Source organism: Panthera uncia (genome assembly GCF_023721935.1).
Source record: "Panthera uncia isolate 11264 chromosome B2 unlocalized genomic scaffold, Puncia_PCG_1.0 HiC_scaffold_24, whole genome shotgun sequence".
Classification (NCBI taxonomy): Eukaryota; Metazoa; Chordata; class Mammalia; order Carnivora; family Felidae; genus Panthera; species Panthera uncia.
In genome coordinates, this window is record NW_026057580.1 from 70,184,312 (window position 1) to 70,212,293 (window position 27,982).

Below are 27,982 nucleotides of genomic sequence, written 5' to 3' on the forward strand. Positions count from 1 at the left end.
CTGCATCTGCAAAATCCCCTTTGCTGTGTAAGGTAGTATATTAACAGGTTCTGGGGATTAGAACACAGGCATCTTTGAAGGAACACTTATTATGCCTACCACATGTGGCTAACAACTGCTCCATACTCTTCTAATGAAGGCTAAATGATATTAGGTAAGGCGCTTGGCACAGAGGAGGTACCATGTTCTTTCATTCCATACACTTTATTACAGGGAATAAGACTGCAAAAAAGCTTGCCCTTTCAAGAAGCTCACATTCTTGGTGTGTGACTCAGAAGATAAACGAGTAGAATATACAGGAATAAGACAGGTGGTAAGAAGGTCTGTGGGCTAAAAGGCTGGGGCAGGGTCTGTTTTACAAAGGGTGGACAAGAAGGGCCTCACTGATAAATTTGAGCATGGACCTAAGCAACTGAAAGAGTGAGCCACGAAGATACCTGTGGGAGGAACATGCGTGGAGTATTCAAAGAATGGGGAGGCCAGGTGGACATGATGTTGCAGGGCCTTCGAGGGTCATTTGGCTTTTACACTGAAATGTGAAGCCGTGAGGAAGCCACCTCTTATGAGCAAGGAGTGACATGAATTAAAGTATGATTGTAAAAAGATACACATATTTAATGTATACCATTTGATGAGCTCCAGGATAAGTATATACTCATTAAACCAAAACCACTACCCAAGCCCTAAACATATCCATCACCTCCCAGAGATTTCTCCTGCCCCTTCTATTATTGTTTGTGTGTGTGTGCGGTAAGAACATTTAACATAGGATCCACTCTCTTAGCAAATTTTAAGTATATGTATAATGCGGTAACTGTTAGCTATAGGCACTGTAGCTTATTTCATTTTAACCATTGTGCTGAGTGAAGAATCTAGAAGCCGAAGGGGGAAGCAAGGAGATCCTTTAGGAGACCATTACAATCATCTAAAGTGAGAAATAATGGTAGCTTGGTGATGGGGGGGGGTGCTATCTAATCATTTCTGATTAGAGTTGGGTACATTTTAAAGGCATAACCAACAGGATTTACTGGTAGGATTGGGTAGAAAATGGGAGAGAAGAGTCAAGAATGACCCGATCCCAAGGTATTCTGGAAAAGCGAAATTGGCCTGTGTTCAGCAGGGATGTGCACGGAAGGGTATCTTGGAAGGGAAATTGGGAGTTTGTTCTGGTCACACTGAGCTCGCTGTGCCTGTCAGATATCCAAGTGGAGACCCGGCAGTTCGAATCTGAGTTCCGAAGACAGGGCTGGTGGGAGACAGGCGATAGAGAGAGGGAGGAGCCTTCAGAGGTGTTCACCGCAGGGGGCTCCAATTAGAGACTTCGAGAGTGAGAAGGAGCAGCGAGGAGGGAGGAGGAAGAAGAACGAGTGATGTGTGGGTAGCCGAGTGAAGAAAGGTTTACGGAAAGAGGGATGGTGACAGTTCCCGATGGATATTGCGACGCTCCCCGCTGTAATCTCCCAATTCAGGGGAAGTCTTCGGTTTCTAGAAATCTCTGAAATGAGTTTGAGGCATGCTTTCTAACGGCACCTGTGTCATCCAATGAAGTTCTGCTGCGGGGAGCAGGGCGGCTGGCCGTCAGACCCGCCGCCTGAAGGGAGGCCTGGAGAAGCGTCTGAGGTGCACCAGCGTAAACAGTTCTGTCACTGGCCCTGTCAATGCCCTCGCCAGAAGCCCAGCTGCCCTCCTGGAGTGAGCCTGCTGAGGGACGGCTGCGGATGCTGTAAAGTCTGTGCCAGACAAGCAGGGGATACGTGCAACGAGGCCGACCTCTGCGACCCGCACAAAGGGCTGTACTGTGACTACTCGGCAGACGGGCCTAGGTACGAGACCGGAGTGTGTGCGTGTAAGTGTCTTCTTCGGGACCTGCTGGAAGAGGTTGAGCCCAGACAGCATTCCCCCCTCCCTGTAATTGTTGATTGGAATAATCAGCTTAGTTTGGCTAAGTTTGAGGTGGGTTTGGTTTTCACACACCGGTGGGACTGGCTTTGTCATATTGGACACCATGTGTTCAGAAACCTGTTCTTGTTAATTGCACTGACGTGATCATGTAGTGATTCTCAGGTAATTGCCTTTAGTGATAAAAATAGGAGAAATTAGGTAAATAGAGCCTGACTTCTTAAAGTGCCACGAAATGACAGCTTTTGTCACTGTGGTCAAAAGCTCAGTCTGAATTCACCCTTTTCTGCAACTTAAAAATAATCTTGCTTAAAATGTAAGGATGTATATCCTGCTTTAATCTTAGCCTTTCCAAATGATCATCAAGTTACTGTACTTTTAAATGGAAGCAGATTTATAAAAAGGAAGGTAGGGGGACCCCAAATCACAACCTGACCCTCAGATTTATGGATTTTAACTCTGGAGACTGATGGAGACCATCTAAACCTACACCTTGACAATAACTCAGGATCCTGATTTAGCTAGGATTAAAAACTAAGATTTCTAGGGCACCTGGGGGGCTCGGTTGGTTAAGCATCTGACTTCAGCTCAGGTCATGATCTCATGGTCCGTGGGTTCGAGTCCCACATCAGTCTCTGTGCTGACAGCTCAGAACATGGAGCCTGCTTTGGATTCTGTGTTTCTCTTTCTCTCTGCCCTTCTCCCACTCATGCTCTGTCTCTCGAAAATGAATAAGCATTAAAAAATTAAAAAAAAAAACACTAAGATTTCTAAGGGAAGAGAGATACCCATGTTAGCTTCACATTTTAGTCAGTCTACAGAAAAGACTGTGTGGGCAGGCAAATTAGTATCGGGTTTTGTTGCAAGCCTGGAATAAGAGCACATCTTTGGAGTATGACTGAGTGTGTAGAGCCATTCAAGTTTGATGGCCTGATGCCCCTGTCAGCACTAAACTATATTGGTTAAGAATGCAGGCACTGGGTTCAAATTCTGGACTTTATATGCTGAGCGACCTTGAGGTCACGCTGCTTAACCTCTCTGTGCCTCAGTTACGTCATATATACTTCCTCCTACAGAAGTGCTAGGAGGAACACATGAAATAATGACACAAAACCCAAAGCACCTAGCAGAATATCTGGCAGGCAGTAGACTCTTAGACATGTTAGCTATTATTTGTGGAAATTCGACAGGTCAACAGACCTATCAGACTCTGGCATCAGGATCCTCCTTTCTCCCAAATGTTGCTGGGCAAATTATTTCATTACCTTAAAAAGCACTTAGCGAACCGCCACTAATGAGCCAGGCACTGTGCCCAAAGAAAACAAGAAAAGATAGAGGCCCTGCCCTCACAGAGTCAAACCTTACTGTGTCAGACAGAGCTTTCCACAAGTGATTTCACATAGAATGTGATGAGTATTTTCACAGAGCATAGCCATGAGGGTGGGGGTGGAGATGACCTCAAATGGGTCACAAACTATGGGCCAGGGGCCAAATCTGGCCCAGAGCCTGTTTTTGTAAGTAACATTTTATTGGAACACAGCCACACTATTCAGTTCCGTAGTCTGTGGCTGCTTTATGATAGCAGAGCCCAGTAGTTGTGACAAAAACCAATGGTCTATAAATGCTAAGATATTTACAGGACATTTGCCGATCCATGATACAGAACAATGATTTTTAAACTTTGCTCTGAGGACCCCTTTAGTCTCAGAAATGAATGAACATCCAAAGAGCTTTCGTTTATGTGAGTTATCTCTATTGGTATTTAGATGGATTAGAAACTTAAAAATATCACTGATCCATTTAAAAATAGAAACCCCATTGCAACTTGATAGGAATAATATATTTATGAAAATATTTTATTTTCTAAAACAAAGAAAAAATTAGTGAGAAGAATGGAGCTGTTTTACATTTGTGTACCTCTCTAATGTCCAGCTGAACAGAAGATAGCTAGATTTCCCCATCTGCTTCTGTTTTCAATCTATTGCTGTATGTTACTTTTGTTGAAATATATGAAGGAAATCCAGTCTTACATAGGTAGGTCATTGGAAAAGACAGGAATACTTTAACAGGATTTTCAGATAATTGTGAATATTCTTTTTGATATTAAAACTTGAGAAGTGGTACTTTTTTTTTTTAATGTTTATTTCTGAGACAGAGAGAGACAGAGCATGAGCAGGGGAGGGGCAGAGAGAGAGAGAGAGAGGGAGACACAGAATCCGAAGCAGGCTCCAGGCTCTGAGCTGTCAGCACAGAGCCCGACGTGGGGCTCGAACTCACAAACTGTGAGACCATGACCTGAACCGAAGTCGGTTGCTCAACTGACTGAGCCGCCCAGGCACCCCTAGAAGTGGTACTTTTTTGAAAATTAGCTGTATCATGGAATGTGAAACCCTATCAATGAACTTGGCAGAGTCTGTGACATCAAAATGCATTAGTCTATCCAAGACCTAGTTGGAATGGGTCTTTTACTCGTGTATAATTTTGTAATACCAGGCATTGGTTATTTGGAAAATACTAGTTTGGGAAAAGGTGATGTAGATGTTCCAAATATTGATACACTTTATACAAGATTTAAAAAAAAAATCACATTAACCAATACCAATCTAATCATAAAAGTCTGCATATTGGGTAGCTATAGAGATCTTGGTGGTGGATATAGATTTTCCAAAGTTCTAATTTTTCCTTGAAAGCCTGAATTCTGTCATTGGCCAGAAAAGTGTTTTCCTTGAAGTGACACGCTCACCGTTGATTTTCAAGAAAATGTCTGCCAAATACCCGAGTAATCATGGTTTATCTGTCAGTCATCTCTTTAGGTGAAATCCTCCCTAAAAAAATGGTTTCGTTCAGCCCCAAACTCAAACAATAGAGTAGGTGCTTCTCAAGACGATACAATATCTACAGAAATGCTCTAACACTTCCTACTTTGTCACACAGGATATTAAAATGAAATATATTTGGTGATTAAGATTTAGTAAAATTGGTAATTTCTACTGTTATTAGGACATTATTGAGTAAAACTAGATTTTTTTTTTTTTTTTCGAAAGCACATTTATGTACAAGCGCATTGGCAGGGAAAAACACAGTACTAGCCCGTAAGGTTTGATTCACGCTAAGGCTCCAGCAGCAGTTTCAGCCACCATTGCTCTTACACCCTCAGTGCAAATACCAACACGGTGAAAAAATTCAGGCACATCTCAGTGTTCTGAAAGAGTTTTGACCTTGCGGATTCTCTGAAAGGGCCTCAGGTACCGCCAAGAGGCACGAGGGGTCACACTTTTTTTTTTTTTTTTTAATTTTTTTTTCAACGTTTTTTATTTATTTTTGGGACAGAGAGAAACAGAGCATGAACGGGGGAGGGGCAGAGAGAGAGGGAGACACAGAATCGGAAACAGGCTCCAGGCTCCGAGCCATCAGCCCAGAGCCTGATGCGGGGCTCGAACTCACGGACCGTGAGATCGTGACCTGGCTGAAGTCGGACGCTTAACCGACTGCGCCACCCAGGCGCCCCGGGGTCACACTTTTGAGAACCATTGATCCAGGTCAAGAATACCTCTCAGAGGAGTGAAAGTTTCCTCCAATTCTCTTAACAACAAAATTAGTTACTGTGCAGTACTGTAGTTAAACAAATTATGATTTCTTCAGCCATTCACGTATCCTCATTTCCTACAAACACATCCTTGCCTATTGTTGGACATCTGGGAAACTTCAGTCTTACCAGCCACCAATCCATCTCTCAGACTTACAATCAGTGTCTCAGTGCGATGCTCCTACTGATCCTGGATAGGGCCTGTACTTGGTCTTGATTCTGAAAGTGACTGACTGGAGCAGATCTCCTACAATATAATGAAAATGTCTCATTTCCACCTTTTACACATGTTCTGAGAAAGTCCCAGATGGGGCCTAAGAAGCTGAGAACACTACTTCATAAAGGAGATAGCTATTACCCCTGTGATTCATAATGGGAGGTCTGGATTATCAGTTATGGCTTCTTTGGTGATTCTGCTCTTCTCTCTTTTCAGATCTTATAGCTGTGGGATGTGAGTTCAACAGGGTACATTATCATAACGGCCAAGTCTTTCAACCCAATCCCCTGTTCAGCTGTCTCTGTGTGAGTGGGGCCATTGGATGCACACCTCTGTTCATACCAAAGCCGGCTGACGGTCACTGCTCTGGGGCTAAAGGTAGAAAGAAGTCTGATCAATCAAACTGTGGCCTGGGACCGTTCCAACAACAGCTTTCAACAAGCTACAAAACAATGCCAGGTGCTTAAAGGCATATTTAGTTCTCATGTATGGCTTCCTGTGATCTTCTTTCCTGTTTCTTTTATGTACCACAGGTACTCAGTAAGTACTTATGGCTTAGTGGTCAGTCTGAGAATTAGGTTGGGTGTGCTATCTTAGTCTCTGCCTCAGATAGGTAGTTTTCTAAGTATCCCTAAAGGAAACTTTATAATGTTTTAGATTTTTCCAGTAAAAGATTCCAGTTTTTAAAAGCTCTGCTCAGGTCAGAAAAACTCTTCTATGCCTCTGGCTCATTCTACTCAACCTCTTCTAAGGAAAACTGACTAAATATTGTTCACATGCACCCTGAGAGAAACTTTTACTTGTATTGTTATATTATGGGCAAGACGTGTGACCCATCCAGTTCCAAAAATTTTCAAAGGCAACTCCTGTGTATGACAAAAGCAGAAATGGAAGCCTGCTTATTAAAAACATTTGAGAATATGTTTTGAATTTATAAATATTGTTTCTAAACATAGGAAACTGCTGACATACGATTATTCTTTCATTCGGTCTGAAAATGCAGCTTTACAGTTACCAACCTCTCTCTAAATAAACACACATACAGGTATTTTAAAGTAGGGTCCCCAGCTATGTATGTAGTCAGAAACCCGTAATGAGACTTTTTCTCACTCATCGTGAGCACTTGGCCATTTACAGTTAGTGTCCGTATATTCATAAATACTGTATACTGGTCTGCTTTAAGTTAACATCTTGTTTAAATGCCAGGGCATTTTGGGGACAGGAGTTTCAAAAACACCCACAAATGAAGCACAGATGAGGAAGGACTCAAAAGGGTCAGTATTCATGCCTGGTTATTATTCACAGCTCTGTGTTTTTACCCAGAAATCAAGAATGCCTTTTTATTGAAATCTGGAGCTTAGTAAATGAAAGGTGCCATGGAAATACAGGAGGAATATTTATATATGCTAAAAACTTCTAAATTCAGTTACATTATGTGGATATTTAACAAAAGCAACTATAATCAAGCAATGAATTTTAGATATTTAAAAAACTAACTCTATGAAAGGAACATTCTCAGAGACTTCCACCATGCCAATTAATTTGAAAATAATTGAACAGGTTGTAGTGAATTTGCATTTGCCATACTTGGTTATTTAGCTAACAGCACGACGCCACTAATGCTCTAAAACCTCTAAAATTATAAGCCAAGCTGTTCTTTTTTGCAAAATGTCCGGGAACAGCTGATTTTCTGAACTGGATCTGAGGGGCTCCGTCTAAGTTCTTGGGCCTCACGCATGAACCTCGCCGGTGAGAAAATGCCCTAGGGCAGCAAGTTTCCACTAGAGCATCCTTTTGGATCAAGTTCAGTCGGTCTCATTTGCGGAAGGAGAGTAGTTGCAGAGGATCATTGGAACCTGGCTGGAGGGGGTCTTACATGGTCAGTCTCAGTGGCTCGTGCTTTGCTACAAAAAGTGAGAAATTCTGCCACTGTGCTCTCTGGTAATTGAGACCACAGGTCTAGATATGTTAGTGTATGTTCAGTCTAACGTCTCTCCTCTGCTTACCTGTGAAACTGTGGTTAGGGGCCCACAGAGAAGTTTGGGTTTTAAAAGCAAACAGTGACCAATATACACGTTAAGGTGTATTTGGGCATACTTTACTCCAGATGGCCTACGGTTGGATTCTAGCTTTTGCTCGCTCACGATGAAGCATATGCAGTGACATAATGCCCCCATGCTTTTCTCACTGCTCACCAAATACTAAACTCTTACTTTAAAAGCTCTTCTAGTCTTCTTGCTTCTTAATGTTAACTTCCTGAACTGCAGCTCTTGGCTTAACTTTTTAAGGGGGTTATTGGTAATGTGATAATCTAACCTACCTTTATTTATTGCAGATGCGTGCCAGGCTTTTAATCTGCTTCCTGCATTGAGGTCTTTAAACTGTTGTCTACCTTCCAGGTATCTTCATGTTTCTGCTTCCTCTCCCTCAGTTCCTTGTGCAATTGCAACATCCTACCGTTAATAACACTGAAAGCAGTAAAGTATCATTTATTCGAAGACGGCACACACTTCAAAGTGACTGATATTTCCTATCAAGAAGGTAGTTGCGGGGAGGGGGGGCATCTTTTCAGAGTTTTAAATTTCCATTTTGAAGTAGCATAGCCAGAATTTTGCTATATTCAACTGCAGACTCAAATCACAACCTTATTCCAAGTATCCGTTTTAGGATGCATATTAACCTTAAGGAAATGCTTTGAGACAACTAAAATGTAGTGTTTAAAATGAACCAATGGCCTGACTCATTCGTGAGCAGAACAAGAAGCTCCCAGTGGATTTATAAGATGGAGGAATTATTATGCACTCATTATATTCTCATTATTCAGCCTCCCTTCCCCTCCCTTCTGCTAAGCATCAATCAGTGGAGGGGCTCCATCTGTCCAGCAAATTACCCACCCGCCCATAGATCTGTCTTTTCCTTTGCCATTTCTTTCTGTAAGTGATTTGAAATGGCTGGCCAATGGAAAGAATACCATGGGCCTGATACCACAGGGAATGTAGCAATTAAGCTGAATGAACAGAATAGATTACACACTCACTATGACTTAGTATATGGTTATTTTGATTAGTTCAATGTAATGTAGAGAATTTTCTAAAAGACCAGATTAAAACAAGTAGAGGAAAAATAACTGGCCTTAATAGTTTATTCTCAAACATAACTTTTGTATTTTAGATTTTAGCATGCCATGAAAGTTAACATTAAGACATCATTCTGACTAATACCTTGAATTTCTTAATCCTACTAATGTCTATTTCATTTTTGAAAATAATATCTAGCAAGAGGCAAGTAGTTTAGTACTAAGAGAATGAGCTAGTAAGCAGAAGCAAATGGATACATTTACTCAGATTTTCAAAGATAAATTATCTTTATTCTTCATTTGGCTAAAAGGTAATTTGGGGACACCTGGGTGGCTCAGTCGGTTGGGCGTCCAACTTCAGCTCAGGTCATGATCTCACAGTTTGTGAGTTCAAGCCCCGCATCGGGCTCTGTGCTAACAGCTCAGAACCTGGAGCCTCCTTCGGATTCTGTTTCTCCCTCTCTCTCTGACCCTCCCGGCTCACATTCTCTTTCTCTATCGAAAATAAATAAACATTAAAAAAAAAAAAAAAGGTAATTTGAAAGTAGGAGAGAGAGAGCATGATGAATTAGACTGCAAGTTTATTTTATTCTGAGTTACACTGCATAAAAGGAAAAGTTCTGATCTATTTACTATTAGCTTAAAAATAATTATTAAAAGTTGTCTATCTGTGTGAGTACATAATTATGTATACACATGTACTTTCCCCCTTTATTTTAGCTTATAGGAATCTCCCACTTATTTGGAAAAGAAAATGTCTTGTGCAAGCAACAAAGTGGACCCCTTGCTCCAGAACCTGTGGCATGGGAATATCTGATAGGGTGACCAATGAAAATAGCAACTGTGAAATGAGAAAAGAGAAAAGACTGTGTTATATTCAACCCTGTGACAGTAACATATCGAAGAGAATAAAGGTAAAATTTAATCAGATTTAGTTTCATTGTAATTCAATATTAAGAGACTCCTGAAAAGTACGTTTTATAGAGGGATAGACAGTATGCGATTCTTGTAAAAAGAAAATCACCTCATTGTAACTCTTAAAGTCAAACTATTTGGGAGGAAAGCAAGTATTAATCTAATTGCATTTCATGGGGGGAAATCTTACCAAGCAGGGAGGTAGTGTTAGCCTGCTGATTCTAGGTACTCTAGTAGCTTAACAGTGTGGGTCTTGATCAGCCTGATTTGTTGTGGTACCCCCACTATGCATGCTTTTAAAAAGCAAATCCTTTTCAGAGTCTAACTTTTAAAAAATATGTTAATTTTATGTAGTGGAATCAAAGCAGTGGGTAAAAGATTTTGGTTGCTGTATCATAATTATAGGAACTGACATTATGAACATCAGAGTTCTGATCTTGGTTATAGATCACCAACTTGGAGGGAGAAACCACCATTTCCAAAATGCTCTGTGCTTATTCGATAGTAAACTTGCCAAAGGACTATGATAAAATATTTACCCCGGAATTGTTTGGTATAACTAGAGCTGGTCCTACTTCTAGAACAAGGCAAGATGACTGTCTCAAGAGTAAGTTTTGGAAACGCTACAAAACCTTTCTCATCCCCAAGTTATTCCCTACCATATTAAGAAGTTGACAACTCAGTTTTAAAGGGATTAAGATATTTATTCATCCACTCAAAACTGAGTTTTGTTAGGGAATTTGCTAAGCCTTAGGTAAATAAACATCTAATAAGACGTGGCCCTTGATATTAAATAAGACAAATTTTCATTGTGGAAATTGTGGAAATGAAAGGTGGAGAGCAACAAAAACAGGGAGTGGGTCCTATGATGGAGCAAGAACAGGGAGGACAGACCTCTGGGTGGGGGGGGTGGGGGGTGGAATTCAAAGGTAGAAAAGAGAGTGCTGATTCACTAAGAAATATTAATGCCCTGGAAATAATTATACCTGTGTGTTTGTGTTATAAAAATGTTCTGTATATAGTATCACTTTTCTAATGACTTCTTAATGGTATGTACCTTTTCAGATCCCTAAAGGAAAAACGTGCCAACCCACTTTCCAACTTCTCAAAGCTGAAAAATTCATCTTTTCTGGATGCTCAAGCACTCAGAGTTACAAACCCACTTTCTGTGGAGTATGCTTGGATAAGAGATGCTGTGTCCCTAACAAGTCTAAAATGATTACCATTCAATTTGATTGCCCAAATGAAGGGTCATTTAAATGGAAGATGCTGTGGATTACATCTTGTGTATGTCAAAGAAACTGCAGAGATCCAGGAGATGTATTTTCTGAGCTCAAGATCCTATAAAACCAACTTTATATGGGAAAAGTTAAGTTTAGGTAATCATGTCATTACATCATAAAATTACAATGGTTTTAAAGGGTGGCAAATCTACCTTATTGCCTACTAGTAAGAATGCCTACTTATTCTCAAATGACTGTATTTAAGGCAATAGAAGCTTTTAAAAAGGCTTGTTAAAAAAATTTATGTAAAACTTAAAAATCTTAAAAGTGAACTCTTTAAAATGTATAATTATGAAATACACAGATACTTGGTTCCATCTACATATTCCATATGTTTCCATTCCATATTTCCAATGGAAAATTATACAATTTACAAGAAAACATTTCATTCTATAAATTAATCTGGAATACTTTGTTGAAGATGTGTAAAAAGTTTAAAACTCTTAAAACTAGCTTTTAAAACTTTGTGTACTTTGACCATGTAGCCTAGGATCCCATCAGATGATAATCATTACATGGTGAGCAAGATTCTAGGTTAATTCTTAAAAAGGAATAAGATTAAACTGTAAATATATTTATAGCTTCCATTGCCCTATTCTGAATATGAGTTTATTAAGGTTTCTTTTGGAAGGAGAAAGTAGAACTTCGTTGGCCATTGTTGACAACTGTAGACAACTGTAATCTAAAAGTTTATATACCAAATAATGTAAAAAATTAAATTTCCAAGATAAAGATCAAAAGCAGTATCCTTACTTTGAAAAGGAAAGAAACTTAAGAATATAACACTAAAGAAAAGCACACAATGGATTATTCTGGCTTGAAAATAAATTGTCCCTAAAAATTACTTCCTTAAATGACAAATCTATCTATGGACTTAAAATATAAGTTATTTTATTTAAAGATAAATTAATGTTAAAACCTAGAGCTGGAGATTATAGTAACGAGAACACTTTCACTAGACTATTACAGCCATTTCTGCAAAGTTCGGAAGAAGGTATCAGGCTAAGTAACATTCTGTTTGCTGATATAAATGGTGACAAGCAAAACCAATAATAATGCTGTTTAAAAATATGGACATTTATTATTATAAAATCAACTGGTTTAATAAAAAGCATTATATTTAAAGATAATTTAATACAAATACATGTTAAAATAAATGTAAAAATTCTTTTCAGTGCAAACAAGTGGTTACCCAAACAAGAAACAAAACCTCCCTAATAGCTGTAATAAAACCTACCCCTGAAAAGTTAGTGGGTATTACACAGAAATATTTATATTGTGTTCTTCTATTACTCCTCGTACTCACTTTTAAAGAATCAGGAGAATTCAACCAAATAAATTATAAATTTATTTAACAGCTCTAGTTATACCAAATAATTCCAGGGCAAATTCCAGGGCTGTAAAAATAAATTATAAATAAATGTATGAAAATCTGTGTAAGATTTTTATTGAAGACATGATTACCATTGTATGAATGCCTGAATATAGAAACTCTAAATAAAGTAAAATGTTGAACTCTGTTTTCTCAATTTCAGAAAAGGGGAACTTTCTGAAGATAAATGTTTGAGGTCAAAGGTACTAGGACTTTCAGTAATGTCACACACTGGTATCGCCCACGAATTGTGATGAAAGGAAAACCACTCTTTTTTTTAAGGCAAAAATGCTTTCTAATATGAAAAGTGCAAACTAGACTTTCTGAATCACAAAAGTTCTGAAAACAGATAAAGTGACCAAAAAATGTGAAATTCAGAATAGTAAAAGTACTTTTGGGGTTCTGTTTTACACAGCTACGCTTAGTCTAGGTAAATCCTCCACAGGCATGCTTCGTGTGGCGTCCAGTTGGTTATATTCCTCTATGAGCGCAGATAAAGATGACTCGGCTTCCATGAAACAGCTTTCCTCCATCCCTTCAATTTGTAGATAGTGATGAAGATGAGCCTACAAACAAAGGATAATGTTGACCATTTTCAGGAAACTTGATACAAATGTAACTATCCTAAGACATATTCTTTTTTTTTTTAGGTTTATTTTTGAGAGAGAGAGAGAGAGAGAGCGAGCGAGAGCGAGCGAGCATGAGCAGGGAGGGAGACACAGAATCCAAAGCAGGCTCCAGGCTCTGAGCTGTCAGCACTGAGCCCAATGTGGGGCTCAAACCCATGAACTGTGAGATCATGACCTGAGCCAAAGTCGGACACTTAACTGACTGGGCCACCCAGGTGCCCCGAAACACAGATATACTTTATTAAAATAACAGTTCACTCAATTTTATGAGAGAAATGAGAACTCAAATCCTATAAACTCAGGAGATTTCTCATTTAGGTAGTCTGAGTACAACGAATACAGTAGTCAGGAGTGCCCCTGATTTGTAACAGTATAACTCACAAGAATACATCTTAAATAGCCCAAATAAAAACACATAGTTACAAAAGTGTACTGATAATTACCTTTTTCTTGTAGAGCCTCATGAATCGCTCTCTGAGTTCCATGAAGGTAGGCTTCACGCATGTGTTATTTGCTAGAGCTAATAATGAATGGGAATGCCCCACGGGAGGTACTGAACACAGGCTGGTTTTCCAGCCTTCTTGATTCCAGGAGATAAACTGTAGAGAAGGTTTTAATCTGAGATACAAAAACTCAAAGGTGAGAATGAAGGTAATGAAAACATCTGCCATATATGGCAATGGACATTACTAATGGTAATTACCATTCTAATTGCTTAATATATAAGGTAAAGTTATCTACTTTTTACTATTAACAGTATCATGGTACAGTCTGACAGTGAACTAAGGGACATTTAGTTAGGAGGACATAAAATCTGGGGAAGAAAAAGAAATGAAAATATTGTAATTTTCTTTACTTTGTAATTCAATCGAGTAGTTTTCCTAAAAAACAGACGGTCAAAAAATAGTAAAACATAAACTTAGAAGCAACGAAGTGGTGGTGGTGGTAATAAAACAACAATAGTTAAATTTTCTGAACATTTTCAGAAAATAAGACATCTTAGAGCACCTGGGTGGCTCAGTCAGTTAAGCGTCCTACTTTGGCTGCGGTCATGATCTCGCAATTTGTGAGTTGGAGCCCCGCACTGGGCTCTGCTGACAGCTCAGAGCCTGGAGCCTACTTCGCATTCTGTGTCTAGCCCTCTCTCTGCCCCTCCCCTGCTTGCGTGTGCGCGCGCGTTCTCTCAAAAATAAATAAACATTCAAAAAAATTGAAAATAAAAAAAGAAAATAAAACATCTCCTGTATCATTCACTATTCACAAATAACAATTTTGTACTATTATTCTTGTTTTACATTTGAAAAAAAGTAAGGCCAAGAGGGGCTAAGTGGTTTGCTCGAGGTCACGCTTTAGTTAAGTGGCAAATGCTAGAATTGGAAGACAGGCCATCTGAACTACCATGCTACATTGTCACAAGTGGTACACATAAATTATCAGGAAAATATAAAATCAAACCTTTCAATATTTCTGCGAAGATCTGAAACCTGTACATTTCCTCTAACCATAAGGGCACAGGCGAGGTAGAGGCTATGTTTGGGGTCAGCCCGAATTAGCTGGTGATCTTTACTAAAGGCATCTGAAAACATCTGATCCAACCTAGAACAATGAAAAAATCACTGTTTATACTAAATATTACTTCTATGTTTATACATACAAAATGCAGGGATCATCATCTACAGGTAAATACATACACAAATACATTCTAAATTTCAGCTGTCATTTTCTCAAAGCAATCTTGATGAAAAATACGAAAAAAGAGGACATCTTTTATCCTTCATTTAAAGAGAGGAAGAAAAAGGTGCTAACAAGTTTATATCTAACAATTCACAGCATCCTAGGCCCTTCCTTAATATACCCCCAGTCTCGTTCTCAAATCCCACTTGCCTCAATACAAATATGATTAGGTTCCTTAGATAACTCTAGCCAAGATTCTGTATGCGGAAACTGCAGAATGTCTGGGGGGTGCTGCAAAAATCGCACTGTGCTACCTACTCATTCAGCAGTTATTTAGCGAATGCCTATTATGTGTCAGGCACTATTTAACGTGCAAGAGACCCAGCAGTGAACAACAACAAAAACTTCCTACTCTAATAGAGCTTACATTCTGTCTTGATTATGTGACAGCAAGAACAGAAGACTCCTTTAAGGAATGGTGAGTGCTATGGGGGATTCATAAATCTTTTGCTACTGTGTTCAAAATTTTGGTGTGTTACGTACTTCTGGGCATTTTTATGGAGTTAAGGAAACCCAGAAAAGGTTAAGAACCACCATACAGAAAACGAGCACACTTACTCGTCATTTATTTTCTGACACAAAATATAAGAACTAGTAAGGAGCTTTTTGTAAGTTTGGGATACTTATCTTTATTTACATTAGAAATACGGGATTTCAAGAAACATGCACATACTTCTCAGATGTGCTCATTATTTTCATGTGATAAAAATGGGACTAGGTACAGAAATGACATTTATTAATAAAAGGTACAACAAAAACCATTCTCATTTGTTTAGAAACTATTAATAAGAAATTAAAGAATTTTAAAACTATGACTCTTAATAGTACAATTTTAAAACATTTTATTACTTTACTCAAGGATAAATGTGTTCATATGCTGATATGGCAGCCTATGAAATATATACAGTACAGCAGAAAAAAACACAGAGATAGAAAGAACATGTGACAAGCTCTTTAAGAGTCTAAAATCTTTAAAGTCCCTTATACATTTTCACAAACACATTTTAATTAAAAATAATCCTTTGTAACAAATTATGATTATATGAATAAAAACTGTTGAAATAGTGTTCTTTTTATCAAAATATGCCAAAAAGCAGGATTAAAAAGAAATTTAATTGGCTTTGAAACATTCAGGTTGAAGGACCAAGTCAAACATTTTCTCCTTTATAGCTGTACTTAATTAAATGTAAAAAATGTCTGGATTATCACTAATGTATAATAGTTTAGTATGAATTTACATTGTGTCCACATTAATGATGCACATTTTATTTAAATACACTAATTTTTAATACATTGGGCTGATAAAAACAGTGAATATTTAATGAATGATCACCATGTTCTGTACACTATGCAAGCTGCTTAACTTAAGGTCATCAGTATCCTATGCAGAAAGAGTCCGATCTATTAGTTGGCACAACCGGTTATTTGTTACCAGCTTAAATAAAAGTTAATCAATATCACTGTGACATTCCCACAGTGTAGAGTTGTTATTTTGCCAAAACTTAAAACTATAAAAACTTTAATCCAGTTTTTACTTTATAATTTACATACTATCCTCTTACAGAGTGTGACAGGACCTTTACTCTCAACTGTGGATGCCAGTTGGACCTTTTCAAGCTCATTATCACCATATATGCTAACAGTTTTTTTCAACTAATTTTTTTTGTTGCCTCTTAAGTTTTATGCTTATACATGACACACACTTACAAAACAAGGTGTTCTGGAAATGATAGGTAACAGCTACCATAAACAATAATATTGGAAAGCCTAGTTCTATGGTGCTAGACCGTGATAGCTTTAAAAGATACTCTTATTTAATATAGCCAACAAGGAAAAGAGATAGGTGCATTGATTCTCGTACTTACAGATGAGAAAAATGGAAAGAAAGTTTGTCACATGCCCAAGGTCCTGTAGCTAGTGACATAAATAGCATTTAGACTTACTATGTCAGACTTCAAAGCCCTTAAATCCTTTTCAATAAAAACTGTATCTTCATTTAGTTAGCTTAAAAATTTAGATTTAATTCCAAATAGCTTAATATTGACTTTTTAAAGTTTATCTTGAGAGAGAGAGACAGAGAGACAGAGAACATGAGTGGGGAGGGGCAGAGAGAGAGAGAGAGAGAATCCCAAGCAGGATCTGCATTGTCAGCACAGAGCTAGATATGGGGCTCAAACCCACGAACTGTAACCTGAGCTGAAGTCAAGAGCCCAAGGCGTAACCAACTGAACCACCCGGGTGCCCCTTAATATTGACTTTTTAAACAATGACCTGTAAATAAAGAATTCAAATCATGAAAAAATGGTTGTCATCAATTATAAATGATATAAAGAAATACCCAGAGTTATTACAAACTGAAAAACAATTTTTTTTAAAAAAGTAATTCAAATTATCAAGTAACTGGAATAAAATTGCTACACTTTACCTTCGGGTAGGAATATTAACATCTGCCAGTGTATACAGAGGTGTTAGGCTTGACACAAGATAATGCAGTTGAGGAAAAGGAACTAAATTCATGCTGATTTCATTAAGATCCATATTAAGGGACCCTTCAAACCTTGCAGAGCTAAAAAATTAACATTAAAGCAAGAGAAAAAAAAATTAACTTAAAAATTTTATACTTTGAATGTAGCTTGATTGATTCAGCAGGCACTTTTAAATCCTTTTGTACATTGTTCTTCAGTTAGGAAATATATGCTCTTTTTTTTCTGTATTAGTGAAATTTAGTATCATGAACATCATGTATAAAGATAATTAAAATATAACATACAACATCTATAGCAATTCTTATTTGTGGATTATATGATGTGTAACCAACACACTGTTATGCTGCACGTTACATACACAAAAATATCTTACTTAAAATGGACTTTAGGTGGAGTTAAACACATACAGGGCAATAATTATTTAATTATCCTATAAATTTTACTAAATTCATTAAGAGTCTGCTTAGTGTGCTCTATAATTTGGAATATAATAAGGGCAAAGCAATCTTCTAGATCGAAGTCAAGGAGAAATTTTGGACAGCTAATGAATGAAGAGGTAAACATTAGCTGGTTTAAAAGATGGAAGACATTGGGGCGCCTGGGTGGCGCAGTCGGTTGAGCGTCCGACTTCAGCCAGGTCACGATCTCGCGGTCCGTGAGTTCGAGCCCCGCGTCAGGCTCTGGGCTGATGGCTTGGAGCCTGGAGCCTGTTTCCGATTCTGTGTCTCCCTCTCTCTCTGACCCTCCCCCGTTCATGCTCTGTCTCTCTCTGTCCCAAAAATAAAATAAAAAACGTTGAAAAAAAAAAATTAAAAAAAAAAAATAAAAGATGGAAGACATTCTACAGCCAAACAAACAAACCAACCATGCTTACTTTTATCTAACCAAGTTCTCAACTGTCTCTGTGACAATTTTTTTCATTTGATCCCCATTAATATTCTATAGAATGTATCTGAGGAAATGTTGCTTTGGACACGTAGAAATTACAATTCTGGTCTGTCACTCCAAGATCTCAAAATACTAGACAAAATAAAATAAAGAGAAGCTCTTATGACCTAGAACAACTAAAAAGTTCTACTACAAAAATGCTACTGCAAGCATCATCAGAAGCAAAGTGAAGTCTGTAAACTGTCCTTAGGTATACCATCAATACGATTACCTGGTTAGGTTCAGCAGCAAATTTGCCACAATGTTGTTCATCGCATCAAAGGGCTTCTGGTGCTGCTTTTTCAAAGCCCCAGCACTTGAAGTAACCAGACTCTTTGGCTTTATAGTTGTACCCAACTTTCCAGAATTCACCATGAGGTCAATTTTGCTAATGATGTCAAATAAAGACTTTTAAAGGAAAAATATTGGGAGACAAGCTATTAAGAGCGGACACAGATGACATTCTACCAGGAAAAAAGGAAGAGAAAGAAAAACAATTTAAACTTATTTTTCCTCTTAGGTGGGAAAGCTGAAAGGTGAAGACAATGTTTCATATGCACACACATGCATAACATAGGACTGAATGTATACATGATATATCCATAAGTTACAATGTCATTTCTTACTTGGTTGTCAATGGGCAACACACAGTCTGCATGCTCATTAAGTTCCTTCATTGCCAAGATGCTATTATAAGGTGAGGTTATGACATCATCCTCACCAGAAGGATAAACTGAAGTCACAAATCTGTATACTTCTGGGAATTCGTCCTCAAGCACCTTTAAGAGAAACGTGCCAAGTCCAGACCCTGTTCCTGAGGATTAACATTGCAAAGAAAGAAAACAAAACTCAGCACAAATGATTTAGAATAAAATTGTGAGGAACCTGGAATTTTATGGTTGTTTTTTTTTTTTTTTTGTAGAAACATACGTTAAAAACCAGAGCCATTATAGAGAAGACAGTTTTAATTCCATTAAAATATTTTAAAAGCCATATAAACATATACATATAGAACCCATAAATAAAAAAGGCAAACTAAGAAAAAAATCTCCAATGCATATGAAGGACTAAATTTCTTTCATAAAGAGGTCTCACAAATCAATAACCAAAAAACCATGAATAATAGAAAAATGGGGAAAGTATGTAAACATGTACTTCATAATAAATCAATTGGTGAATAGATATGAACGTGCTTAACCTTTCTTCTAATCAAAGCCATCCAAATTAAAACAATCCAATTTTGAATATGTTAGATTCAGGTCTTCTAATACTCAGTGTTGGTGACAGTGTGGGGAAATAAACTTGTATAAATTGTTCGGTGAAATAATGTGGCAAGGTATTTATTAACATGCATCAAAATTTAAAATTTACATATTCTTTGGTCCCACTTTCCTTTTGGGAATATTACCTACAGCTATAGAGGCACAAATGAGCAGAAATGTACGTATCAGATATTCAACTGAGGACTGTGTTTAATAACTGAACACCATAAACTTAACATCTACTAATGAGAAACAGACTTTAAAAATTATTATATTAACACAATTGAATTCTATGAGACAGAGATGATATTAAAAGACATTCGGGAAAGACAAAGGGAAAAAATTACAGAGTAATAAGCATCTCATGATCTTGTTTATGTAAAAATATACACACATACGTAACAGGCATAGAAAATATCTGGAAGGACAGACATTGGCAAACTCAATTACCTGTGAGGAGAGAGACTAGGAATTAGATGTGAGAGAGGAGACCATTTTTAACCTTCACTATTATTTACTTTTGCCAGTAAATTATGAATAAAGTATAATCTGAGATTTTGAAAAGATGGATTTAAAAAGGCACCATAATGAAATATAAATCAAATTGTTTCTTTTTTTTAAAACGGATCCAAACTTGGTTAATTATACTAGTACGAAGAGAAATTTGTTTCTTAATTCAGTGATTACAATGGTCCTCTAAAGGCATGGTTTACATAGCAATTATAACTTTAATTTTAAAATGCTATCACACTGCATAATAGATATGTAGAAAAAATCAATTTACATAACCTGTTGAATATAAAATCTTAATATCAGCTTGAAGAAAAATAGCATGGCAAATTTTTCTTTTAAAACTCGCTAATCCTATTTGAAATTAGCAAAATACAATATGTTTCTAGTTCATAGAACAGAGGAGCAAAGTACTTCATTTGCAAGGAACAGGCTTTCCAGGGAAAAGAAAGCAATGCAGATCATTTATTATAGGTCAAGGTAATTACCATGTAAGGAAAGATTTAAAGGAGCTGACTAAAAGGATTTCTTTTATTTATGTCTCTTATTGGACACAAGAAAGGTCTGAAGGTAGTTGAAGAATACGGACATTTTTAAGCCAGAAATGCTTAGCTCTAGTTAGGATATGAGATTGCAAAAACAAACCCTTAGGAGAAAGTCAGCATTCCCAGAAAGCTCATATATACTGAAATATAGTCAGAAATTTTATAAAAGAAACTAAAGGTAGAAGAAAAAAAATTCAGATTCAGTTCTACTATCTCTTAAAAGGGCTTAAATTAAAAAAAATGATAACAGGAACAAAATCTGACAAAAATCTAAAATAAAAAGCAGTTATGTACATACTCATAAACACAGAGTGTTAAAAGTTCTACCTTTATTAAGCATAGGTCTGAAAACATCCTTCAGTTTGCAAAATGAGTTCCAATTTACACTTTCACATTATTATAGGGAAATGAGTGAATAACTTTACCTCCTCCCATGGAATGTATTATAAAAAAACACTGTAAACAATCACAGTGCTCTGCCGACTTTCTGAGTTTCTCTAAAATCTGTTCTTGATAAAGCCTGCCAAAAACTTTGTGACCCACAGCCCTGAAAAAAAAGATATAAATCACAAAATCACCCTGGCATTTATTATTTCAAGATTTTATTATTTCTGATCCAAATGAAAAGATTATAGAAAAACTTGAAAAAGTATTTTTACTGTATTAAGTACATTCTTCTGGTTTCGTATCAATAAATTATATGATGATATTTCAAAGACACTAGGTAGAAAATGTAACAAACATATATATCTATAATCCTCAAATATCATGACAAAATAGAGCATTACCAATGGCTATTAAACTATGGTTTTCTAAATTTATCTTCTCTTTTTTTTCTTTAGGCATAATTATAAGAATTTATTTACATAGCTGTTTCTCATCTCCATTTAAAATAAATTCTGATTGCAGTAAATTTTACATATTAAAAAGCAGAACACAGTCAACTAGAATGACAATAAAAATAAAGACTTTTGAACATATTGGTTTAATATATGAGAAAACATAAGTCATGTTGTGTTATTAGATAAACTGGCACACAAAAGAACACTGATACTTATAAGACTCTGCAAGCTTTTTTGGTTAATCAGATTTGTAAGTAGCACTTTGATGCATTAAAAATGATTAAATGATTAAAAAAATGAATGAATGATTTTCCCACAACATATAGTCAGGTTGTATAACTCAAAATTACAGAAAGATTACACAGTAATTAGTGGAAAGCCTGTTAAGTAGGCATATGGATTCATTTAGTGACTGGTTCTCCCCAGATGAGACTCTAACAACGCAAAATGTAAATTCATGCTTTAAATTTTTATTTATTTAAGTAATCTCTACACCCAACATGGGGCTCAACCTTAGGACCCATCGATCAAGAATTGCACACTGTTCTGAAAGAGCCAGCCAGATGCCCTGTAATTACACATCACTACACATTAGGATCTTGAGGGATTGCCTGTAAATAGATAAAATAACAAATACTAGGTTTGCAAATAATAAGGAGCTACTTAATTTTTAAAAAACAGCAAAAACAGTTTCAATGGAAACTATTAAATGATCATTGTTGAAGCTTTTTACCCCATTAAGGAGATCAGACCATTATATATTTAAGAGCTAAACAGCCTTGGGCTGAGCCTAAATGCTGGGACACTGGTTCTGGCTTGCACCTCTTATCAATTCTATTAAATCTGACCAACTGAGAACTTGATAGAGTCAAATAACACAGGTAAGAGAAGAGTTTATAAAAATACTTAAACTTTTGTCACTAGTATTTTTTTTTTTTAGAACTTATTTATTTTTGAGAGAGAGAGAGAGAGAGAGAGAGAGAGCGAGCGAGCATGAGTAGGTGAGGGGCGGAGAGAGAAAGGGAGACACAGAATCTGAAATAGGCTCCAGGCTCTGAGCTGTCAGCACAGAGCCTGATGTGGGGCTCGAACACACAAACCGCGAGATCATGACCTAGGCCAAAGTCGGATGCTTAAACAACTGAGCCACCCAGGTGCCCCTAGTATTATTTAAGAATCAATTTACAACAAGGACTTTGGTAAATCAATTTTTCATGATTTTTTTCTTAAAAAAAAAAATGAGAAAGAACTATGATACAAGTGGCTTTTCAGCACTGAGAAACACCATCATTTATCAAGGAAAAGATGATGGGCTGAAAAGCCTAGAGGTAGGTATAGCAGGTTAGATCTTGCTTTCATGTTAGGACCTATTAGAATGAAGGAAAGATTGTTCCTTTTGTTTTCCAGAGGACATTCAATTTTTACATACAGCACATTCTCACCAATTATTCCCTGAGCCAGAAATATCAGTGATGAGCTGCTTGCTATCAAACACATCTCTCAACGGTCCCTGCAGAATTTCATTTACTACCCCTTCCTCCATGTCAATCAAGACAGCCTGAGAAAGAGAAATAAAATTTAATTAGCATATTTTTCTTTAGAGCTAGTTATTCTGTAAATTAATTTATGAACTAAAAGTTGCATTGTTCTTTTTACAGTTTAAGCTTAATCAAATCTTTATTTGAATCTTTATGTAGAATCTGTTACAAGAATGAAAAAGTAATTTCACTCTCCTCAGGAGGTGGAATACAATTAAAAGATGGATTCTAAACTCCTTTCCTACTCCAAAATACCATGTGGGGGAAAAAAAGGAACTGAATAATCCCCTCAACTGATTTTCTAACAATTCTTTTATTCATGTGCCTACGTGACTGTAAATGTTTTGAGAACAAGGTCTCAGAAATTTAAAAGGTGCCTAACTAGAAAAAAATTCTCAATAAATGTAGGGTACATTAATGCATATTTGCTCACTAGAGCAACCATGCTGCTCTTCATGAATCACAGCCCCAAACTGTCCAATTCAAATCAGTAAACTTATTATTATGTGCGAACGAAGGCAATGGATCAATGTTAAAGATGACAATAGGGCCCCTACGCCCAAGAAAACCTAATTCATTACCACAAACATTACTGACATGGGAGATAACCTCTATTCCTCAGAGGAAAATGAAAATATAAAATATAAAATTAACTATGGAAAGAAAAATAGAAAAGACTGGAGGAAAATACAGCAAAACGTAAGCAGGGATGGCAGTAGAATTATATTTGTACTTCCCACATCTTCTACGCTGAGGAAGAGGAGTGAAAAGGGAAATAAATAAATAAATTAAAAAGCTAAAAAAAAACATGAAATGACCTTAGGGCACACTATAAAGCTATTAGCTTTGATTCAGTGTCACAGAGAAAGGGCTTGGTTTATGGGCTTCTTCAGTGCTTGTGACCCCGTAATGTTAAGCGCTTATGACATGGCACTGTTCTAAGTGCTCTGCATTTGATCCTCACCTTATGCGTAGGTACTATAGTTACCCTCACTTAACACATGAAAAAAACTGAGGCCTAGGAAAGTTAAATAACTTTAGCCCAGCTAGTAAGTGACAGAGCTAAGATTCAAACCTGCAGAATCTTCACTCTTAACCACCAAACTCTATGCTCTACTATCTCATTGAGAGGAGACAGTCAAGTTCAGTATTTATGGAATACTAACTGTTGTGAAGTTGTAATTTATGCCCATTTAAATTCTGTGAATTAAACTGTAATTAACGATGCTACTATAAGCAAGCAATTTAAAAAATTATCTTACACAGTATATCAGAAATATTATATTTCTAATTGTTTAATAGTATATCACAGTAGTATATCAGAAAGACTACACAATAATTATGTACTGCAAATGCAATCTTTTGTATATAGCAAGCAATATGCATACACTTTATGTATACTGGACTATAAAGGGCTATTTACTGGTAATTTAGGGGTCTTCTAGGATATTTTACGATGATAGGCAATTTTTACCTTAAATGTTGACTTTAACATCTAATCAACCACATAAGAGACACTTCACTGTCTGGGCAAACTGTAGTGTACTACAAGTTGTGTAGGATTACAAAGAGAAAAAAATCAGCTTATAATGGCAGTGTTCCAAAACAGACTTAAGATAATTTGTGGGAGATTACCTAAATTACCTTAAAGCAACATGCAAAATACAAAGTGACATTCAAGCACCTCTGGAAGTCAGTTTTGATAGAAGCGTCACAATTCCTCCCATAGCATCTAAACTGCCTTTCTTGTTATAAAAATAACTTATCACCAACTGGAAAAAGCAGTTTGTTGTAGACAATCACGGAAGAGAAGTGTTGCTGGAATGAGTTTAACACTAAATATGGGCTACTGACTCGAAGCATTTTTGTTCAAGAGGTCTTACATGGTTGTGGTATTCACTATAACGTGGCTGGATCCATGCTTTGTATTGGGAATAGTAATTCTGATGCAAAGAAATCTTCCACTATCTTCAAATGAAAAATTAACCTGCATTAATATATGTTTCAGGCTTAGAGTTAAGGAAATTCCTTTTGTTATCATCTATCTAGACGTAGCTCTTCCCTGAAACATTCACACACAAAAAATGCTAAATATGCAGTGTTTTTATTTAAAGCACAAAAATTTTCCCCTAACGTTTAAGGTAGACATAAATGTCTGCTTATTTATATTAAAATGTGACTTAGTACTTTAAAAAAAAATTTTTTTTTTTCATGTTTCTTCATTTTTGAGAGAGAGAGACAGAGTGTGAGCAGGGGAGGGGCAGACAGAGAGGGACACACAGGATCCAAAGAAGGCTCCAGGCTCCAAGCTGTCGGCACAGAGCCCAACACATGCGGGGCTCAAACTCACAGACCACAACAAGATTATGACCTGAGCTGAGGTCAGTTGCTCAACTGAGTGAGCCACCTAGGCACTCCAGTAAAAACTTTTCTTAATTTGAGAAGTCAAATTAAAATTTTATTCATGATAGTTACCAAAGTATAGTTTTTTTCAAAAACACACGTGATAAAAGAATCTAAGCATATATATGATCTTACTCGTGCTTTCAAAGAACAAATTTTCCCCTTGGAAATATTGCCACCATCACCAACCACTCTGAAAGATAAAAAATGAGAAAAGGTCATAAGATCTTCCAAGGCTAATAGTGCTATTAGATAATAAAGTTAACTCCCACTTATATAATAAAGCTACTTATAGGCCTAGAGGGGCAGGCACAAAAGGCAACAGCAAAGATGCCATTCCTCTCCCTCTCCCTTCCCTACCCTCCTATTAGGCTGAAAAAGTGAGGTACTTTTTTCCCTGGCTTTCTTTGTAGTTAGGGCCGGCCGTGTAATCCAGTTCTGAGATAAAAAGCAGGTATGCTGGGAAGTGTTTCTGATAAAGAGGACCAGATGCTGTTGGTGCTTGGCATATAAACATGAATATAGATGCATGGAGTGAATATAGATATATATATATCTGTGTCCTATAGTGTCCTACTCTTGTTTCCTAGGTTCTGGGGAATCTAGATGGCAGATATTTCCACATAATAAAAATAAATGACACCAGCCATTAAGGTACTACACCTAACTTCCCTTGGCCTGATTCCATGGTCACCAAGCAACTTTCTACTATTTAGCTTTTCAGGTAGATTTCCTACAGAAGAGAATGCACTTTTGAAAGTAAAGGAAAATCTAGTGCTCTGGAGTTACCGTCCCTACTGTCAATGACTACATTGACTTTCTGCTTTTTAATCTCCCGTTCTCTTTGAGTTTGGTTTACCGACCTGTGCTGGAGAGCAATGGACTTATTCTCAAGATGTCAACAAGTTTTCTAAGTTTACAAGCCTGAGGGTCAGACTCTGGAATTCACCAGGGAAGTGGGGATTCATTAGCTTTCTCTAGGAGATAACTACCTCAAATACCCAACAAACTAATTCAAACTAGAACTAGAATTTTTATTGAATTACGATAAAGATGGATACTCACTATAGACTTTTCAGTTCAAGTCCACCACAGTTTAAGTAAAACACACACACTTAATGATTAAATGTTAAACATTACGGACACACCTTGAATGTCAAAATTACTCTCTCAGATAAAAGATAGTTATATAGATTCTTTATTAAAATAAACAAAAGTAATTTGACAGTTGCTTTCCTTCTTTTTAGCACATTCTACTTATACAGCAAATGACTACAAATATCACAGAAATGTAAAAAAAAAAAAAAAATACATTTTTCTTTCAAAAGTTGGCCATTCCTGAATGCATTAACAAGATACACTGAGGGAAATTTTCAGCAGTCCTTCAGTAAAACTTTATTTCAAGGTCATGTTAAAAGAAGGCACACTAAAGGTTCTTTTGTTCCTTAACATGGTCTTAAAAGGAAACCTGCTGTCTTGCTCTGCAGAATAGTATGAGAAATATTAATGATATGGGAATAATAATGGGAAAAAATGCTTTCAATACTGAGAAAAACAAACTAACAAACAACCCAGACAACTTCTTTATAGTTACCAACTATTTTATTATCCTTTGAAGAATTCTCTCCCAATCTGATGACATGAAAAGAATCATTATCCTATGTGACAGGCTTTAATCCCATCTTACCTGGTATCCACATTTCTAAAGAAGCTGCTTATTGCCTCGTCATAAATTCCTTTCTAAAAAGAAAAAAATATATTTATTTGATTAAGTTATTTGATTAAATATATATATTTGATTAAGTTTTGCTTCTTTCCCAAATGAAATCCTTTCGATTTAATATTCTCACAATACTGTAATGGCTGGTATTTGTCTATGATAACAACAACAAAAATGCAAGTTATCAAAAAATGCTCAGACTTCTTCCTCCCTAAAAGGTAAATGCCGTAGGATCTATGGATAAAGTTTAGCTGAGGGCGCTAAAGAAAGGAGCCCCATAGGACTGCAGAACAGGTGCATCAAAAGAGAGCTTTCTCTGGATTCCTGGTGATCATTTTAAAGTTGACTAAATTCAGGAATATAATACCACACACGTTACCTATTTTACAAAGTACTTCCCCAAATACTATCGCATTGCTCTTCAAAAGAATCCCGATAAAAATGAGACCCTAAGAATCAGGGAGGGAGACTTAAGACTTAAGGTATTTGGCTAGCGTTTGTTCTGGGTCTAACGCCACCAAACGCTTAAAAACCAGTTCGTGTTTTCCTGAGAAGACCCTATACAACCTCTATCAGTATCTATCAGTAAGATAAAAGGTCAAATGGACTGATTCTTGCTTATTTGCTTATTTGTTGCTTATTCTTGTTTGTTGCGCGAGCATCGGTAACAGGCGGGTGGTCTCCGGGAGGGTGGGTCGGTACCTGGTTGACCGCGGCGTGCTCCCTTAGCGCCAGATCCCAGAAGCAGCAGCCGATCTGGTTTCCGCACTGGCCGACTGCGATCAGCGAAAGGAGGGAAAGAGAGTAGCCATTAGGAAAAACAAGGCCGGTTGGCTGCGCGGCGACAAGGTGCCCACCCTCCCGCGCAGCTTACCCTGTACGACCACCGACTGGGTCATGCTGCTGTGCGTCCGGACTAGAGCACCCGGGAGCCAGCAGCCGCGTTCGTACTCCCCGCCCGGCTCCCGAGCTGAGCTCCCTGAGGGCCCGGGCAGCCGTAAGTCAAGCTGCTGCCGCAAGTCGCTGCTGTCGCTAAGC

The 27,982-nt window shown here is 37.2% G+C and overlaps 2 protein-coding genes across 4 annotated transcripts; one reads left to right on the plus strand and one right to left on the minus strand.

The window, feature by feature from the left end:
• Positions 1-368: 368 nt before the first annotated feature.
• On the plus strand, positions 369-12,411 carry CCN6 (cellular communication network factor 6). 2 transcript variants are annotated; one of them, XM_049652947.1, is made up of 4 exons: positions 369-1,846; positions 5,919-6,161; positions 9,499-9,692; positions 10,141-10,431. In XM_049652947.1, exons 1-4 carry the CDS (start codon positions 1,543-1,545, stop codon positions 10,366-10,368), a joined length of 969 nt encoding a protein of 322 aa, XP_049508904.1. In that variant the 5' UTR covers positions 369-1,542; the 3' UTR covers positions 10,369-10,431. The 2 variants fall into 2 exon arrangements, with proteins under 2 accessions (XP_049508904.1, XP_049508903.1); XM_049652946.1 differs by lacking the exon at positions 10,141-10,431 and adding an exon at positions 10,759-12,411 and having other exon boundaries at positions 1,069-1,846.
• A 104-nt stretch (positions 12,412-12,515) lies between these two features.
• On the minus strand, positions 12,516-27,936 carry TUBE1 (tubulin epsilon 1). Of its 2 annotated transcripts, XM_049652943.1 has the most exons (12): positions 27,819-27,936; positions 27,647-27,720; positions 26,912-26,964; positions 25,360-25,417; positions 22,726-22,841; positions 20,867-20,988; positions 18,751-18,938; positions 18,357-18,532; positions 17,137-17,277; positions 14,433-14,573; positions 13,421-13,595; positions 12,516-12,914 (listed from the first exon to the last, which is right to left on the minus strand). In XM_049652943.1, the coding sequence occupies exons 1-12, from the start codon at positions 27,841-27,843 to the stop codon at positions 12,756-12,758; spliced, it is 1,428 nt and encodes a 475-aa protein (XP_049508900.1). In that variant the 5' UTR covers positions 27,844-27,936; the 3' UTR covers positions 12,516-12,755. The 2 variants fall into 2 exon arrangements, with proteins under 2 accessions (XP_049508900.1, XP_049508901.1); XM_049652944.1 differs by lacking the exon at positions 13,421-13,595.
• Between the last annotated feature and the right edge of the window lie 46 nt (positions 27,937-27,982).

What these genes read in the sequence shown, in the direction of transcription:
- CCN6 (XM_049652946.1), top strand. Translation starts at nt 1,543, where the DNA reads ATGAAGTTCTGCTGCGGGGAGCAGGGCGGCTGGCCGTCAGACCCGCCG. An exon ending in CGAGACCGGAGTGTGTGCGT is followed by an intron (nt 1,847 to 5,918) that starts GTAAGTGTCTTC and finishes CTCTCTTTTCAG; the next exon opens with ATCTTATAGCTGTGGGATGT. An exon ending in AAGCTACAAAACAATGCCAG is followed by an intron (nt 6,162 to 9,498) that starts GTGCTTAAAGGC and finishes CCTTTATTTTAG; the next exon opens with CTTATAGGAATCTCCCACTT.
- TUBE1 (XM_049652943.1), bottom strand. Translation starts at nt 27,843, where the DNA reads ATGACCCAGTCGGTGGTCGTACAGG. An exon ending in CCAGTCGGTGGTCGTACAGG is followed by an intron (nt 27,721 to 27,818) that starts GTAAGCTGCGCG and finishes CGCTGATCGCAG; the next exon opens with TCGGCCAGTGCGGAAACCAG. An exon ending in AGCACGCCGCGGTCAACCAG is followed by an intron (nt 26,965 to 27,646) that starts GTACCGACCCAC and finishes TTTTCTTTTTAG; the next exon opens with AAAGGAATTTATGACGAGGC.